The 17,548-nt window shown below is 37.1% G+C and overlaps 1 protein-coding gene across 6 annotated transcripts in view; it reads left to right on the top strand.

Annotated features, from left to right (window-relative positions):
* The window catches only part of ATG10 (autophagy related 10), a 182,258-nt gene that overhangs the window by 105,187 nt on the left and 59,523 nt on the right, over positions 1–17,548 (top strand). For all 6 annotated transcript variants that reach the window (XM_023750229.1, XM_023750204.1, XM_023750212.1 and 3 more), the window contains one exon: positions 11,682–11,820. In XM_023750229.1, coding sequence (XP_023605997.1) covers positions 11,682–11,820 — 139 coding nt within the window. The remainder of the gene's footprint in view (positions 1–11,681; positions 11,821–17,548) is intronic.

The raw sequence follows: 17,548 nt of genomic DNA, 5'->3' as shown, positions 1-17,548 counted from the left end.
TAATTTACATATTGTCTAGGCTGCTTTCATGCTACAATGGCAAAGTTAAGTGGTTTTGACAGACACATAACGGTGCACAAAGCTTAAAATATTTACTGTCTGGCCCCCCTTTTTTTTGTTTGTTAATCCTCACCCACCGGAGGATATTTTTTCCATTGATCTTTTTTTTTTTTAAGTGTGGAAGGGAGGGGGAGAGACAGAGAGAGAGAAACATTGATGTGAGAGAGACACATCCATTGGTTGCCTCCCATACACGCCCCAACCAGCGATCAAGCCTGCAACCAACGGACATGACCTTGACTGGAATCAAGCCCAGGACCCTCCAGTCCATGGGCCAATGCTCTAACCACTGAGCAACCGTCTAGGGCAGTGATGGCAAACCTTTTGAGCTCGGCATGTCAGCATTTTGAAAAGCCCTAACTTAACTCTGGTGCTGTGTCACATATGGAAATTTTTTGATATTTGCAACCATAGTAAAACAAAGATTTATATTTTTGATATTTATTTTATATATTTAAATGCCATTTAACAAAGAAAAATCAACCAAAAAAATGAGTTCACATGTCACCGCTGACATGCGTGTCATAGGTTCACCATCACTGGTCTAGGGCCTGCCTGGCCCTTTAAGAAAATGTTTACCAACCCCTGGCCTAGAACATAGAAGATACCCTGTAACATTTAATGAATTAATGAATAAGTTAATCAACATACCTATTATGGGACAGTTTTACACTTTATCTTGTTTAATAAACTTTAAACAAGGAAAGCATGGGAGGAAATTACCATCATATAACAAGTAAGGAAACGGAGGCTCAGAAGAATTAAGTGATCTGCCCATCCAGTGAGTGGCAAAGCCAGGGACTGAACCCAGGTCTAACTCCAAAGTCCATGCCCTTTGCCACCTTTGACTGTACTGTGCTTCTCTAATATCCGGATATTTTTAGCTGAGATTTGGATTTGTATCCTTATACCCGGTAGAAAGATGAGAATTTTCAGCATGTTCTCATTGCTGCTGAAACAGTATTATTTAAAGGCAGCACCAAGTCTTTGTCCCGGCATAGGTGCAGTGCCTGCCTGGCATGCAGTAGGTTCTTCTGGAAGTTTCTAGAGGACTCTCCTGGTTAAAAAACAAAACAAAACAAAACAAAAAAGAAAAAGAAATCCACAAAAAACCACACACACACACACCAACAACAAGCAAACTAATAAAGCCCCATTCACAGCCACACACCTCAGAGAAAGCTTTGAGGGAAGGAGCCGATGGCTTACTTGCTCCTTTAAGACAGTTCTCTGCTCATTCTTAGATGTGATGTTTCCTTGTGCTGTAGGACCCACAGCCTCTGGATTACTACGGTGCTTGCCTTTCAGCCTATTTATCAAGACCTTATCATTTTTACTCTTTGGCAGTGAAATTTACTCATTTGTGGATTTGAGCAAAGAAGTTTATTCATATGCTAAAGGAATTTGCAGTTTATTCATCAAGACATTTAGAAATCTCACTTGTTTAAATTAGGGGAGTGCTATCTCTTACTTTAGAAAATGACTGCAGCCAAACTTCAGCCTATTGGATTCAATTACCATCATTCTATTAAGGCTCAGAATTTATCATCCCTTCAGGAAATCGAACGTGACATCCGAAGATAGAAAAAAAAACAGAAAAGGGGAAAGTTCACCAAATGGAGACCCAGGTTCTGCTTACGACTTATAAAAATACAATAAAACAACATTACAGAAGGCCTGAAGGTGGACTTGGAGGGGTGGGCACACTCGGGTCGAGGGGCCGCAGCTTGTTTTTATAAATGAGGTTCCCGGGAGTACATCCACCACCGTTTGTTTACATGTTGCCAACGGCTGCACCCATGCTCCGATGAAGAGACCTCATGGCCCGCGAAGCCTAAACTATTTACTATCTGGTCCTTTCAGAAAACATTTGCAAACCTCTGCAACTAGGCACATAAGAAAAATCAGAAGAGCAAGGCTTGTTTAATGCGGAGAAGAGAAATCTGATGCCAATGAATCGGTTCATACTTCTGAGAGGATATTGTATAAAAGACGACTCTTGTTTCATAATTCTCTGCAAAGGAAAACCCAGTGGAGACTGAGTTACCCTGTAGCACCAGGAAGTGCTCTGTCTCTGGAGTTAAAATGTAGAGTGGCGTATAAGGTAACTCTTACACATTGGTAGTTACATGCACCGTGCAAATTTTACCCCTTTTGGCACCCCAGATTTCACTTTTAAAGATTCCTTTTGATTAGGGTTATTGCTACATATCTGCTGCTGAATGCCATGATTGATAAAAGTTAACATACTAAGGCATTAATGGCCATTGATACTTTAGTGAGAATTAATCAACTCAGAGGAAGAGGAGAACATGAAATATTATTTTGGACAGGAGGAGAAGGGAAAGGGCCAGCAAAAAAAGCCTGGGTCCCCGGGGGTGGGGTGCTGAGTTGATGTCTTTGGTTAGTGGAGGTGCATTAGGCTCCCACCAAGAGGAGACCAACTGAGACAGCGCTACTCCTGGAGATGGAGATGAGCAGTCAGTGAGGGCAAACTGGTTGTGGCATAATTTTGAGTCTTGGTGACTGGGCTTTCCTGATGCTGTCATCTCATAGACTGTGTTATCTTAACTGAAGAATCCTAAAATAGACCCTTTACATATTTGTGAGGCAAGGCTTCCTGGAGTGGTCTGCTGACACCTGCATTAGCATCACCTGGAATGATGGGAATGGTGGGTCCTTAAGTCCCATCCCAGAACTACTGAGTTCAAAAGCAGGATGGAGCCCGAGAGGACATATGTTTAACATTCTCTACCCCCCCCCCCAAAAATCTGAATGTCTTGGCACAGTGAAGGAGCCTGAGGACTTAGGTTTATGTCCTGGCTGTTTCTTACTTGCTGGGTGACCTAGAGCAGGGGAGCGAATGACATAATGTACACGAATGTGCTTAGAAAAAACTGTACACCCTTGTAACTGATGCTGGTCTTTCTTATGTAGCATGCTAAGGGTAGCTCTGAATAGAAATACATTTGATTGATTCTGAAGCTCAGAATACCAGGTATATTTACTTAGTCATGATTTCCGTAATGAATTCTGATGTTCAAATCCTTATTCTGCTAATACTGCTTTAGCTGCCCAGGAATCTTAAGAAGTAGGTAAGAAGAACCTAACTTTTCCTTTAAAAATCCTTCTGAGCCGTTCTGATTTTTCCCCAGAACATAATGCCTTTTTATCTCTTGTTCTGATTTATGAACTAATTGTCATTGGCATATGATGGGTGCTATGAAGGGTTATTACTATTCCCTGCTGTGGGGAACTGTCTCTCTGCCATGGAGCCTAAGACACAGCCTCTTCTGCAGTCCACCTTGGACTCAGCCTGTTTGCTGGCTGCCCGGCTCTGAACTCAACCTGTTGTACTGTCCTGAAGGAAGCAGGGCCTAAGAAGTACAATGGAGCCAGATGCAAACACCAGAAATCTGCCAGATGCTTTGGCTGGTTTCTGTGTCCCCTCCTTCCTGCCTTGCCCTTGCGCTTGCCAGGCTGCAGAAAAGGATTTAATCCCACAGGAGACAGATTCTTTCTCTCAGTGGGAACCCACATTGGCCATGCTGATGCTAGCTCACTCCCCTCTGACGGATCTGGGAGAGCAAAGAATGGTGCCTCTTTTTCTCCTTTAAAAAAAAATCAGGAGGAGGAGTGATAATATTACCGGGAAAGGAGAGCCTCGCTGAGATGCTATTCTTGGGATCGTCCTGTTGACCACCCCTTATTTCATGGTCGCTCCAGATGCTGTCAGACACATGGCTGCCTGTGTTGAACCCTCTCTTGTGTTCTAGATACTACATTCACAGTTGCTAAAAGAATACGCTCTTGTGACAGTCACATACTTAAGCCACAGAGATCATGAAAAAAGAGTCATTCTAGGAGTAAAGATAGTGAAAAGACCACTTTGGTGTGAAATGATGAGCACATGAAACAAAAAAGGGCCTGCTTACTGGAATCTCACATAGATTATTTTTCTAATTCACCATATCTGTTTTAATAATTAAAAGTTTTTCTTAAGGGATTCATTTTTCAGTGGTTTGTCAAAAGGCTTTGACGGTTTTTATCACTTCTGAATATACGGAAAGGCTGTTGGCTCAGGGAAATCACAAGAAGTTTGTTTCTTAACCCATTTTTCCATTGTGATTACATGGCTTGTGTCCACTCAGAACCAGCACTGCCCTGTGCCACTCGGGCTTCTAGGCTGTGATTCTGATCTGTTAATGTGAGGTTTGAATTGAAGATCTGACTGGTAGAAGATAAACAAATTGACTCCCTTTTCCTCAAGGGGTATTATGAATAAAGCTCCTTACTTATGTTTTCTCAGTAATAGTAATAGAGATTTTTAGTGATAGAAGAAAAGTTTTTCTTCCTTCAATTACTTTTCCTTGCAGGCTAAATAGAGATAGGGATCTCATTTCTTAAGCCCAATATACCATTTGGGTTTTTTTTCAATAAAATATCTATAAAGTGTCTCCAGCATGATCCCCGTTTAATGGGATTTAGTTGCAAAGCTTAATTCATATCAGATTTTCTAAATGAGAGATCACTGTCAAGTTATTGTTAATTGAATTAAATAAAATCAAGGTTTCTATAATTAATGTGAACCACTTAATCTTTTAGCTCCTTGAATGAGTGTAATTTCCTAAACACAGGTATCTTCTCATTTAATGAAATAGCAGCACTTTGAGGAAAATAAATGTACACGTGACTTTTTTTTCTAATAACTCTTAATGTAAAAATACCCAAATCCTTAAAAAATATAATAAAAGAATAAAAATAATAACATATTATCAAACTGACCAAAAATGTTAACATTATGTTGTCCAGAACGTAAGTTCAAATTAACTATAGTAATGGGTAAGGGGTGGCATAATATTGTTCAAAGAGAAATGGTTTCAGTGTCAGTAGACATGGGTTATAGCCCTACCTGTGCCTCCACCTACTTGGTGACATTGGGGACACCACCAACCTTTCTGGGCCTTGTGTATATCTGCAAGGTGAGTGTGTTGGCTAGATGGAATTATTCACTAGAGTATACTGTAACATGGTATCAGAAACTTTTATCTTAATTTGTCTTATTTTGGAGAATTTAGAATATTCACAAAAGTACACAATAGTATAATAATGGTAAAGCACCCATGGACTCAGCAAGCAGCCTCAACCTTCATCACCCCATGGCCAATCAGCCTCTCGCACATCTCTGTCCTCTGGCCCTTTCCTGTGTTACTTTAAAGCTATTCCCAGACCTTAGATGCTATTTCATCCCTCTGCCATCTGTTTTGTTAGCACTTGAGGTCTTAGAAATTTTATTTAAAAGACAAAATTTCAAATTGCTTCACTATTTCTTTCCTTTTCATTTTTAATTGAAAATTTTGAGATAACTATAGATTCACATGCCATAATAAGAAATAATCTGAAAGATCCCCGGTACCCTTTACCCAATTTCCCCCAGTGGCAACATCTTGCAAAACTATAGTATCACAATCAGGATATTGGCATCCATACAGTCCACTTATCTGATTCAGATTTCCTCAGTTTTACTCGTACTCGTGTGTGTGTGTGTGTGTGTGTGTGTGTGTGTGTGTGTGGTTCTATATCATTTTATCACAAGTGTAGGTTTTCGTATCCTCCACCACAGTCAAAATACTGTTTTATCACCACAGGATTCCTCATTTTGCCCTTTTGTAGCCACACTTCCCTCCACAACCCCCCACATTACATCTTCTTTGTTTTTTATTTCTAAAATTTTATCATTTCAAAAATCTTACCTAAATGGAACCATACAGTCTGTAACCTTTTTGTTTTGTTTTGTTTCAAGAGGATTTAGTTTAATTTTTCAATTACAGTTGACATACAATATTATATTAGTTTCAGCTATGCAACACAGTGATTGGACATGTATATGCCTTATGAAGTGATCACCCTGCTAAATGTAGTACCTATCTGATACCATACATACCTATTACAATGTTATTGATTATATTCCTTATGCTGTACTTCACATCTCCATGATTATTTTAATAACTGGCAATTTGTACTTCTTAATTTCTTTCACATTTTTCACTAATACCCCAAACTCCCTTTAATTTGGTGGCCAATTTGTTCTTTGTATCTATGAGTTTGTTTCATTTGTTGGTTTGCTTTGTTTTTTTAGATTCTACATGTAAATGAAATCATATGGTATTTGTCTTTCCCTGTCTGACTTACTTTACTTAACATAATACCCTCTAGGTCCATCAATGTTTCTGCAAATGGCAAAATTTTATTCTTTTTGTGACTGAATAATATTCCATTGTATGTTTGTACCACTGCTTTACACATTGGTCTATCAATAGACCCTTAGGTCGATTCCATATCTTGGTTAGTATAAATAATGCCAATGGGTACATATATCTTTTCAAATTAATGTTTTGGATTTCTTTGAATAATTACCCAGAAATGGAATTGCTGGGTTGTATGGTATGCTATTTTTAGTTTTTTTGAGGCACCTTCACACTGTTTTCCATAGTGGCTGCACCAATTTATAATCCCACCTACCTTGCATGAGGGTTCCCTATTCTCCACATCCTTGCCAACACTTATTTGTTCCTTTATTGATGATAGCCATTCTGGCAGGTGTGAGGAGATATCTCATTGTTCTTTTAATGTGTATTTCTCTGATGATTAGTGATGTTGAGCATCTTTCCATATGTCATATGTATTTCCTCTTTGGAGAAATGTCTGTTGAGATCCTCTGCCCGTTTTTTAATTGGATTGTTTGTCTTTTGGGTGTTGTATGAATTTTTATATATTTTGGATATTAACCCCTTATCTGATGTATCATTGGCAAATACATTTTTCCATTCAGAAGGTCGTCTTTTCATTTTGTTGATAGTTTCTTTTGCTGTTCAAAACCTTTTTAGTTTGATGTAGTCCCATCTCTTTATTTTTTCTTTTGTTTCCTTTGCCTGGGGAGACATATCCAACAAAATTATTTCTAAGAGAAATGTCAAAGATTTATTGCTTATGTTTTCTTCTAGGAGTTTTATGATTTCAAGTTTTATATTTAAGTCTTCAATCCATTTGAGTTTATTTTTGTATGTTGTATGAAAAAGTTGTCATTTCATTTTTTCATGCATCTGTTCAGTTTTCCCAATATCATTTATTGAAGAGACTATATTTTTTGTATATTTTTTCCTACTTTGTCATTAGTTGATCATATAGGCATGGATTTATTTTTGGGTTCTCTATTCTGTTCCATTGATCTATGTGTATGTTTTTATGCCAGTACCATGATGTTTTGATTACCATGGCCTTGTAGTATAGTTTGATATCAGGTAGCATGATACTTCCACGTCTGTTCTTCTTTCTCAAGATTGCTGTAGCTCTTTGGGGTCTTTTTAATTCCATATAAATTTTAGGATTATTTTGTCCTAATTGGTATTGGTATTTTGATAGCGGTTGCATTGAATTTGTAGATTGCTTTGGGTAGTATGGACATTTCAATGATGCTACTTCTTTTTATCTTTGAGGATGGTATAGCCTTCTGTTTATTTGTATCTTCTTCAGTTTCTTTCTTTATTGTCTTATAGTTTTTGAGTACAGGTCTTTTACCTCCTTGGTTAAATTTATCGCTAGGTATTTTATTGTCTTGGATTGGCTTTTATCGCTTGCATAATTCCTGGGAGACTTCACAGGTGGTTGTGTATGTCAGGTTTGCTCTTTTCATTGTTGAGTAGTGTGGAATGATATACCACAGTTACCTGATTTAACCACAACCTGTTGGAGAACAGCTAACCTGTTTCAGTTTTTGGCTGTTCTGAATAAAACTGCTGTATACAGGTTTTTCCATTTTTCTGGGACAAATACCCAAGGGTATAATTGGTGGGTTCTGTGATAAGTACATGTTTAGTTTTATAAGAAACTGGCATATGGTTTTATATTCCAAGCAGGAATGTGTAAATGATCTAGTTTCTCTGCAACTTCACCAACATTTGAAGGTATCATTATTTATTTTAGTCATTCTGATAGATATGGAGTGCTATCTCATTGTAGTTTTAATTTTCATTTCCCTGATGGCTCATGATGTTGAACATCTTTTTCTTATGCTTATTTGTCATTTGTATATCATCTTTGGTGATCTTTTGCATTTTTACTCCTTCATTTGCTGTTTTTGTTTTTTCAGGCTTGGGATGGAGGTGAAGTTGCTGGTAAATTATCTATGAAGTTTGTTATAGTATACTTAGGTGGGAGGAAAACAGATCTGCTACTGATATAGATAATATTGCTTACTACAGTTCTCAGCTCTGTGTTAGAGTCACTGGAAATACAAAGATGAATAATACAAGAATATTAGTCTTGAAGTTCTAAATCTATCTGGCACTTTTAGAAAGGGAAACAGAAAATATGTAGAAGTCTGTAATTTCTAAATTGCTTGACTTCAAGGGATAATATTTGCATGAGTATCTTAAAGGTGAACACAAATGATGGAAAGAGCCCGCAGGCCAAGGATTCAAATTCATTTAATATGAGTTAAGTATGCAAAAATGTCTTTGCACATAGATGGTTTCCTAGAGCAGGGAACTGACAACACTCCCAATAGAGGAGTAACACTCCAGCCTTCAAATCTCAGAAAAGCACGCAGCTGCCGGTGAGAACGGTGACTGGAGTGAGAGCTAACAGGTTCCTCAAGAAGTTTCTTCTGTCACTTCTCCCTTGGGCCTCCTAACTCTTCCAGAGAATTTAGATCTATGTCTAATTGATCACCAGTTCCAAGTACCTGGTGTCAACCCCAGCACATGCCTGAGTACTTAATTTGAGTTTGGACAAAGAACGTTCTTTCCAGGAATTTTATCCTCCCTGGCAGGACTGAATCTCAAGCAGTCTATTTTTGTAGTTTTCTGCAGCAATTAAGGACTCCAGTATTTACTTAAGAATTGGACAATGATCGTCTAAGAAGAGAAATAGCTCAATAGAAAAGTATAAGGAATAAACACACACACACACACACACACACACACACACACACACAAATCTAATTTTTGGCAAAGGTGCATTAAAAATCAATGGGAAAGATGGACTATTAGAAATCATCTGGGAAAAATTCCTACCTGACACCATAACAAAACCAAAATTTAGATGGATTAATGATCTAAATGTAAATTTAAAAACATGTGCATGTGTGTATGTGTGTAGAATAAAGGAGTTTAATATTTTTATAAATTTTAAGGATGAGGTGGGAAGTAGCCAGAGGCCTTTTAATGAAGACAGGTACAGAGTAACTACATAAAAGTAAAATAAATGTTTATGATAAAATGTACAAGAAACAAAGTTTAAAAAAAATGAGTGAAAATATTTTATATACATACACACATATATATATGTCATATAATCTTGCACACCTCTGTTTTTCTATGAAGATGGGTATATACTATTAGGTAGATAGATATCCAATAATAAATTATCATTTTTGATATACAAAGAATTTATATAATTTAATAGGAAAAATAAAAATTAAATATCAGAAAAATAAGCAAAGGATAAGAACATGAAAATCACAAAAGGATACAAATTACCAATAAACAGATGAATAGATGTTCACATTCACTAGTAATCAACAAACTAGAAATTAAAGCAATGACATTTAAAAACTCATCGAATAGACAAAAATTTAAAACACAAATAACTCAGTATTTATGGGCTATGGGAAAGAACATTCTCATACATTTCTGCTGGGAATTTGTTTTGCTGAGGACAGATTGACACTATCAAAATTTAAAGTACACACACCCTTTGCACAGTAATGCCTCCTTCAGGAATCTGCACCATAGAAAACAGAGGTGCGATAGAGGATATATGGGCTAAGAAATTCATCGCAGCATTAATTGAGTAGCAGGAAGTTATAATCAACCTAAAATATCTAGCAATGTGGAAATGTTAAAAACAAAACTATGACATAGTCACACAGTGCAATAAAATAAAACCATTAAAAGAAGAAGCAAAATCTATAGCACTGATGTGGCGCACATGGCAGGATGTCCACGAGTGCAAAATCAAATCAAGAACATATGTATACACAGCATGATTTAACTGGTGGTTAGGTGGCTGGATGGGTGATGTGTGTATGTGTGTGCATTTATTCATACACCAAGAAATTTTTTTAAGTGGATAAATACACAAATGACCTGCTAAGAATGGTTACAAATCTGAAGTATAGAAGTGCTAGGTTGAGAGAAATTTTATTTTTCATTTTATGTATTTATGCAGTACTTGCAATTATTCTGTATCACAAAGGTGTAATGTTTTATAATGTTGAGAAAGAAAAGAAATGATAAATGCTAAACAACCCAATCATTGACCAAAAAGAAAGAATTTGGTTAAAAGAATTGCTTTAAAAGAAGGTATAGATACCTTTGCCTAATGCAAATTTAAATAAACAAACAGAAAAACCTCTTTCTTGCTGCTGTATTAATTTTCTGTATTTGGATATTTATCTCAGTGATTTCTCTCTGGCTATTTAATTCATTGTGTTTAACTGATAGGGTCTATGGGAGTTTAGTGAAAAACTATTTTGTAACTATCTCCCTCCAGTTGTGATTTATCTCCCCCAATGAACTGCTGGTGAGTGGGGAATTAGTAAAGCAGATACAGATCTGGAGAGTAGTGTGTGGCTTTACTTATCTCCGCAGGATCCTTATTTCATATTGATAAAGCTTGAAATCCTTCCTGTAGCTCTTTCTGATTGTTCATTGTCGCAGTTACTGTTGTAATGAGAGGTACAAAGAGCCAAACCAACCTGCTTCTTTCCTTCTACTAAATTAATTTCAAAGGAAATTCTTCAATCCAAGTAAATAATGAATGTGGGTGGAATCAGATTCTGACTCAACATGTCCATTTAATTGCTTCTAAACGTTTAGATACATTCTTAAGAAACCTTCACACATCATTAAAAATTCAACCAGTAAAGAATGATGGGGTGAGACATGAACTGGCTCTAGCCATCTTTGCTCACAAAACCCCATTTTAAGTTGGCATTAATATTTGCCTTCTCCTCTATTATTATAAATCAAGATTTATTGTAGAAATATACCAAAGACAGCACAATAATAAAACAAATTCAGCACAGGTTTTGAAATGTACCTAACAAAATCAACCTCTTGCAAAATAACTTTCTTATTCAAAATGGAACTGGGAATTGTTCAGCACACAATGAATCATCTTTTGGCAAGTACAATAGAATCTTTAGGGACATTTCACAGCCTCTTGTTCAATTGTTAGGATGTTTTTAGCTTTCACAGGTAGGGAAGAAGGTTGCTTGTATAGCCATCATCTTGTTGCTAAAATTGAACAGTAAAGATTTTTCAGAGTTGCTGTTGTAATAGATCTTTTTGCTTCCCCCCCCCTTCCTGTTTCTATGCCCAGAGCTGCTTTGTCTCTCAAAAGCAATCTGGAATTACTTAATGCTAATGTTTTCTGGTTTTACTATTTACCCAGGACTCAAATGATAAACATTAATGTGGGAAACTCCCTTTTTCTTACCCCATGGTTCTATATTTATTTAACTGTTATTCTGCAAGAAGAAAACTGCATCTTTCTCCAGGTTAATGGACTCCTTTTTTATTGACAAACATTGTGTTTTTGCTTTTGATTTTTTTCAGGAGGCTTTAGAGTTACCCCTGGATGATTCTGAAGTGACTGAGGCCACAGCAGCCACCGAAGTGATTAAATATGAGTATCACGTCTTGTATTCCTGTAGCTACCAAGTGCCTGTGCTTTACTTTAGGGCAAGCTTTTTAGGTAAGACCATGTTGGAAGCTAAATGTAAATTCATAACATTTACATATTAAGGCAGAAAGCAGACTTGGAAAATTATTCTTGAGAGGAAAAAAATAGAGTTAAAAATAAGAAAACTGTGGGTGAGGTAAGGTTTTACCAGTAAATTTTCTCATGTTTTAGAAAGAGTATCAGGACTTCAGAGTGAATGATATCATCCCAGCCATAAGTCTGATCTTCAGATTCTTGGCCTCCTGCCCAACGTTGACTAAGCCCCCTGGCCCTTTTTGCTTTACTTTAAACAAGTAGGAACAACTTAAAGCTACAATGTTTATTTATTTCTAACTTTACAGTAAAAATTTCTTTCAATCCTAAGCGATCCCATTAACACAAAGCCCCCATGCCTTTCCCCCAAATGCTAATAATTGCTTCAAGAACTATTTATCAATGAGTTTAAGCTATACTTAAATACAGCACTGATATTTCCTTTGGCCATCTATACATCTCCAGTGCCTTCACTTCCTGCAATGCTGTTACTCAACTCATTCTCCTTGCCAAGAAGGTGGAACACTCTGTCTCCTCTGAGGCCTTTGCTAATAAAGCTTATTTGATCAGCAACCACAGAGTCCCCACTCTGCAGCGCAGCCGTGACTTTCCCCTTCATGTCCTCCAGCTAAACCGGGTCAGCGTTTCCAGGCCCTGCCAGCCCTGGGCTCGGGGACAAAAGGAGTCACCTCCCCAGTCCACCCCCTACTCTATTTCTCCTTCTCTATCTGGGCTCATCATCAGCCTTTTGCATTTTGAACAGACTTCTAACTTTTTCTGGATAGCTAAGACATCTGAATTTAGCCAGTGATATTTTATTTTTAATTAAAAAGTAGCTTAAGCTGCTTTGAATGTGTATTTGGTAGATTTAATCGCTTGCTGCCTTATATTGTTTAATGGTCTCTAATTTTGCGGTGTTGGCGGTTTAACAAAGCACTTAGGATTTAAAACACAAGAACAAATTCTCATAGGCTCCCTGGTGAGAAGACTTTAATCTGAGGTGCAGTTCCTAAGAACTGACAATTTGGGGTAAATCTTCAGCATGGGACATGGGGAATTGAGGACAGCAAGAGTTCACTACTTCACAAACTCTTGCTGCGGATTTATCCATATGATTATGACAGGACTTTAAAACACTCACTTCTTTTTGTAATTCGATTTGGTTTGGAGCCCAGAGGTTAGAGGAGGTTTCTTGTTAGTGAGCTGTGCTCTACTAAAAAGTAGGAGGAGATCCATTTGTTTACCAGGGGGAGGAACATGTCTTTCTTGGTTTGGGTTTGCAGTGGCTCTTACCTAGGAGCTTCCAGATTCAAAGATATGTCGAGGCTGTAGGTAGAGGAAATAGGACACTACTTCTTCAATACTGTACTTTCATATAATTAGTATTCACCATAAGCAGTTAATCACCAGAGAAGAGCTCCCAGAGACAAAACAAGTTGTTTAGCTTGTCAGCATTAGGGAATTGGAGGTGTTGAAACATGACTGCTTCTCGCTGGAAGTGGGTCTTGCCGAGGCTGCTGGATGAGCTCATACGTGTGCTTTGCTCTTATGTGCCAACAGCTCCCCTTACAGCATAGCACGGTAATTGTTCCTGCAAGTCCAATTACATTTTAATGAAATTTGTGTACTTCCTAAGATCTTTTCTGCATGTTGCTTTTCCATTTCTTAAAAAAAAAAACCACACAAAAACTCTAGCATTCTTGGATTCTATTTATATTCTTTTAAGATTTCCTTTATTATGCTTAATAAAGAAAAACCAAAACAAGTCATTGGTTTTCTGCAGAAACACTCCTTGTTCTTCCCCCTCCCCATTCTGTGCTATATAGAATGAGTATTAGAAATGCTTTAATTTCAGAATTCATTTAGTGCTTGTTCAGACACATTAAAATATCAAATTTAATCTTTGGAGGGCATACTGAATGTTTTCTTGTGGAGAAACATGAAAAACGGTTCTTTCGTTTATCATAGTCTAATGATTTTTCTCTTTTCCACCTAACTTAACTTAATGGGTGTTCTAAAAATGTATCACCCTTTACTCTGGAGTCATAATTTTTCATTTATTCCCCTCAATCTATTCCCTTTTCCTGTGATATCTGATTTCTCTGGCTTTTCATCTGTTTGTTAAACAAATCTCTGTCAGTGTGGTGACTAGATTCCTAGCATCTTCCCCTTATTCCAGGTCCAGATTTTTCTTTGTCTCATTCTAAAAGAGTTCGACCTAGAAAGGAGGATGACTATAAAATTTCTCGCCCAGGGGTCTTTTTTTTGTTGCTTCAAAAATAGTTCAGTTAGCCTTGTTTTTGGCAGATATTTAGAATTTCTTTTGCATTTGATTGCTATTAAAAATTAGTTTCTCTAGCTTGCTCTGAATTTTCTTCTAATACTGCTCTTTTTTTTTAGGAAAAGCAAATAATAAGTATTTCCATTTCAACTGATAGTACCTTTTTAAAAATCAACTGGCTTAGATTCCAGAAGAAATCTTTATTTTGTTTCTTGAGATGCAAAGCCATTGGACTGTAATTATCTCTTATTTCTTTATATTGTTGTGTCCACTAGGCCAACTATTGCCTAAGACTCAGCTAACATGCCACTTGCTCTTGTCACTCCATGACATATTGTATCAAATCACACATAACATATCACATTGCATCATATCATATATCATGTTACAAGTTGCACCACAACAGACTTATTTGTTTACTTGTTCCCTGTTCCCTATAAAATGGTAAGCTAGAAGTTAAAGTTTTCAGTTAAAAAGAGAGAAGAAGAAAATTAATATTGGGTACTTACAAAACGAGTAAGACATTTTGATACCCACAATATCAACTGTGGTTCAGCATCAGCAGATGTTTATTGAATGAACCAATGAGGAATTTCTAATCATTTGTGATGGTGCCCTATTTGAACTTCTATGATGGGTTTATATGGGAGGAATTAATGCTGTTGTCTCCAGGAGACTCAGGACCCAAACCACCTATATATTGTTACTCTTTAGTCTGATATTTCTCAGAGATTATAGGATTAGTTGACTAAGGAGAATGGAAAGTCCTGAAGACTCAAAGGTGGGCCTCCAAACCAACAGAGCAGCTGCCTTGCTTATACTGACACTTTTCTACTTGATCTTTTATGCAGACAGCTATGCTGAGACAGATTCTGCTTCTGGGTGCCTCTCATTTCTACTACGTGAGTTTACAGGAGCTCAGTTTTGTAGGGGGTAACATGCATTTACAAGAACACATATGTTCTTTCCATTGTTCCTTTCCCCCTGCTTACTCTTGTCATTATGGGTTTGGGAGAGGTAGTGGGACATATTAACACCATTTATTATCCAGCAGTGGGTGAGAGGCATTTGCACTTCTGTCAAGTAGTAATAACGAGCCTATATTTGAATAGTGCTTTGTAGTTTCTGAAGTCCGTTCTCACAAAGCACTGATGTCAGTGCCCACTGGTTGTTGTTTTTTCTTTCCTATTTTCTAAGTACACACAGTATTTTAAATTATTTGTATCATGCCAAAGGCTTCTATCTACTCCCCATTATTCCATCACCTTTTAAAGTCTCATCTTCCCTTTTAGGGACATGGCTTTGGTCAAAAGCTGATGGAAAACAGAAACGTGGTAAAAACCTTACATATACCTACTGGCTTTGACCTCACTACAGTTTTAAGCTCATATGTTTTCCCCATTTCACTGACATAGCTAGAGATTTCTATATTTCAGCTTGAATTCTGATTTATTTCTTCTTTGTTCCTCCTTTTTTCCTTTGTTCTCAATCTCTATTGAAAAATAGACCAAGTGGTTCTTCTCATTTTCAAAATAGTTAACTCTTGGGCTGACATATGGGTTCTTCTTGGGAACCATTTTTGACGTATTTCTTTAATTAGTCAGATGGGCTGCTTTTGAATAAGGAAGGAAACATTTCTCCCATTCAACAACTGAATGTCTGTTCTTTCTGTAGATCCATTCTATTATTGGCCCAGGGAGTAAGGGTATAGAATTAAAAATGTAACCCAGACATTTTATGTGGAAGATCTGTCCACTTGTTATATGCCTGAAGGATGCTCATGGAGAAATAGGGCAAAAGAAATAGCGAAAGAATAATTTCTTCTCAAAGGCAGCATGAACCAAACTAAGATAAAGGCCAGCACAAAGGACAAATAATGGAAAGTTTAGGATGAGAACAGTGCATGACTCATCAAGGAGGAGGAGGCAGAGACTTGTCCATGCTTTGGAACAAGAGGAGGCCTTTGGAATGCAAAGAAGAGAATGATAGGGACACAGGAATAATGGGGGTTGGAGGAAGTTAGAGAATAAAAATAAAATCCATACCTCTGTCCAACGACCTGCAAGGGAAGGTAGCAGGTTGGCTTTTCTGAAGAAACTGGGAAAAGAAGCTGGAAAAGGGGAGAAGGGCAAGTGCCCAACTGTAGGCTGGAGGGAACGTGGCATATTTGGGGGAGAGGGAGAGGCCAGATTGCAGTAGGGTTTTCTTAAGATGAATTGTGGAAGATATGGTTGAAAGGTATTTGAGATCAAATTATGGATGAGATCATGATGGGAAGGGATTGGATTGAAAGAGAATGAGCGGAAGTGAATGGGACCAGAGGAGGGATTTCCTACAACAGAAAATATGACTGAGTAAAACAGAGGAATAAATGAAGATGAAAATAAATCATGGAGAATGAAATTTTAGTAAAAGGAGTTTGGCTCTTTCTGTATTGTTAGCATTGTATTAAAATTTTTAAAATAAGAACCTCTTAGAGAAAATGAGATAGAAAGAACATATTTTCAGGGAAAAATTATTATTGCCAACAGAGTGAGAGTGAAAGCAGCTTGTTGAACAAAGTAAAAAAAAAGTGGATTAGAGAGGTACTTAAAGATTGAGGCAAAAATGATTCTAGTTAATTATTACAATGAGCAGAAAATAGAAAATAGTTTGACAAATGATTTAATTTAGAGTCTTATGTGATTGTAGAGATTGCTTCAAAAAGTTCATATATGCCACTTATATTTATGTAACTAGTTAGTAAATCTAGCCAGACATTGTAATGAAATGGAACATGAATTTGGGCAGATTAAAAAGAGATTCTAGGGAGTGAAGTGAAATTTGAAGAGCAAGCAGTGAAAGTTATTAAGAAAAATAATGAAAATTTATTTAATTAATACAAATATACTCAAACTGAAAAGTCCAAATAATAGAGGAACTTTAATGAAAAGTACAGTATTTGTTCAATCATGTAAATGTTTGAAACATTATGGGGAATTAGGGTAGAAGTAGGATGCTGGGTTGGAACATATGATAGGAAAAGAATCTCATTGAAAAATCAAGCCCTGATTTAAAAGTGTGTTAAAGAAAAGGTGTCAGAGAAATGTGAAACAAAACTGCAGGGATCTATGTTAGTATAAAACAACACATACTCCTGGCTGGTATGGCTCAGTGGTTGAGTGTCGACCTGTGAACTAGGAGGTCATGGTTGGATTCCCCATCAGGGCACATGCCCAGGTTTCAGATTCGATTCCCAGTGGGGGGCATGCAGAAAGCAGCTGATCAATGATTCTTTCTCATTGATGTTTCTCTCTCTCTCTCTCCCTCTCCCTTCCTCTCTCTGAAATTAATAAAAACATTTTTTTAAAAACACCACATACACAGAAAGCAACAGATTTTAAATGGATCCAAAGGCCAGAAAGAGGACATGATTTATTCCCTTAC

Source organism: Myotis lucifugus, unplaced genomic scaffold (assembly GCF_000147115.1).
Source record: "Myotis lucifugus unplaced genomic scaffold, Myoluc2.0 scaffold_0, whole genome shotgun sequence".
Taxonomy (NCBI): domain Eukaryota; kingdom Metazoa; phylum Chordata; class Mammalia; order Chiroptera; family Vespertilionidae; genus Myotis; species Myotis lucifugus.
Note: the sequence above shows the minus strand (reverse complement) of the source record. Positions and strands in the feature narration are given on the sequence as shown.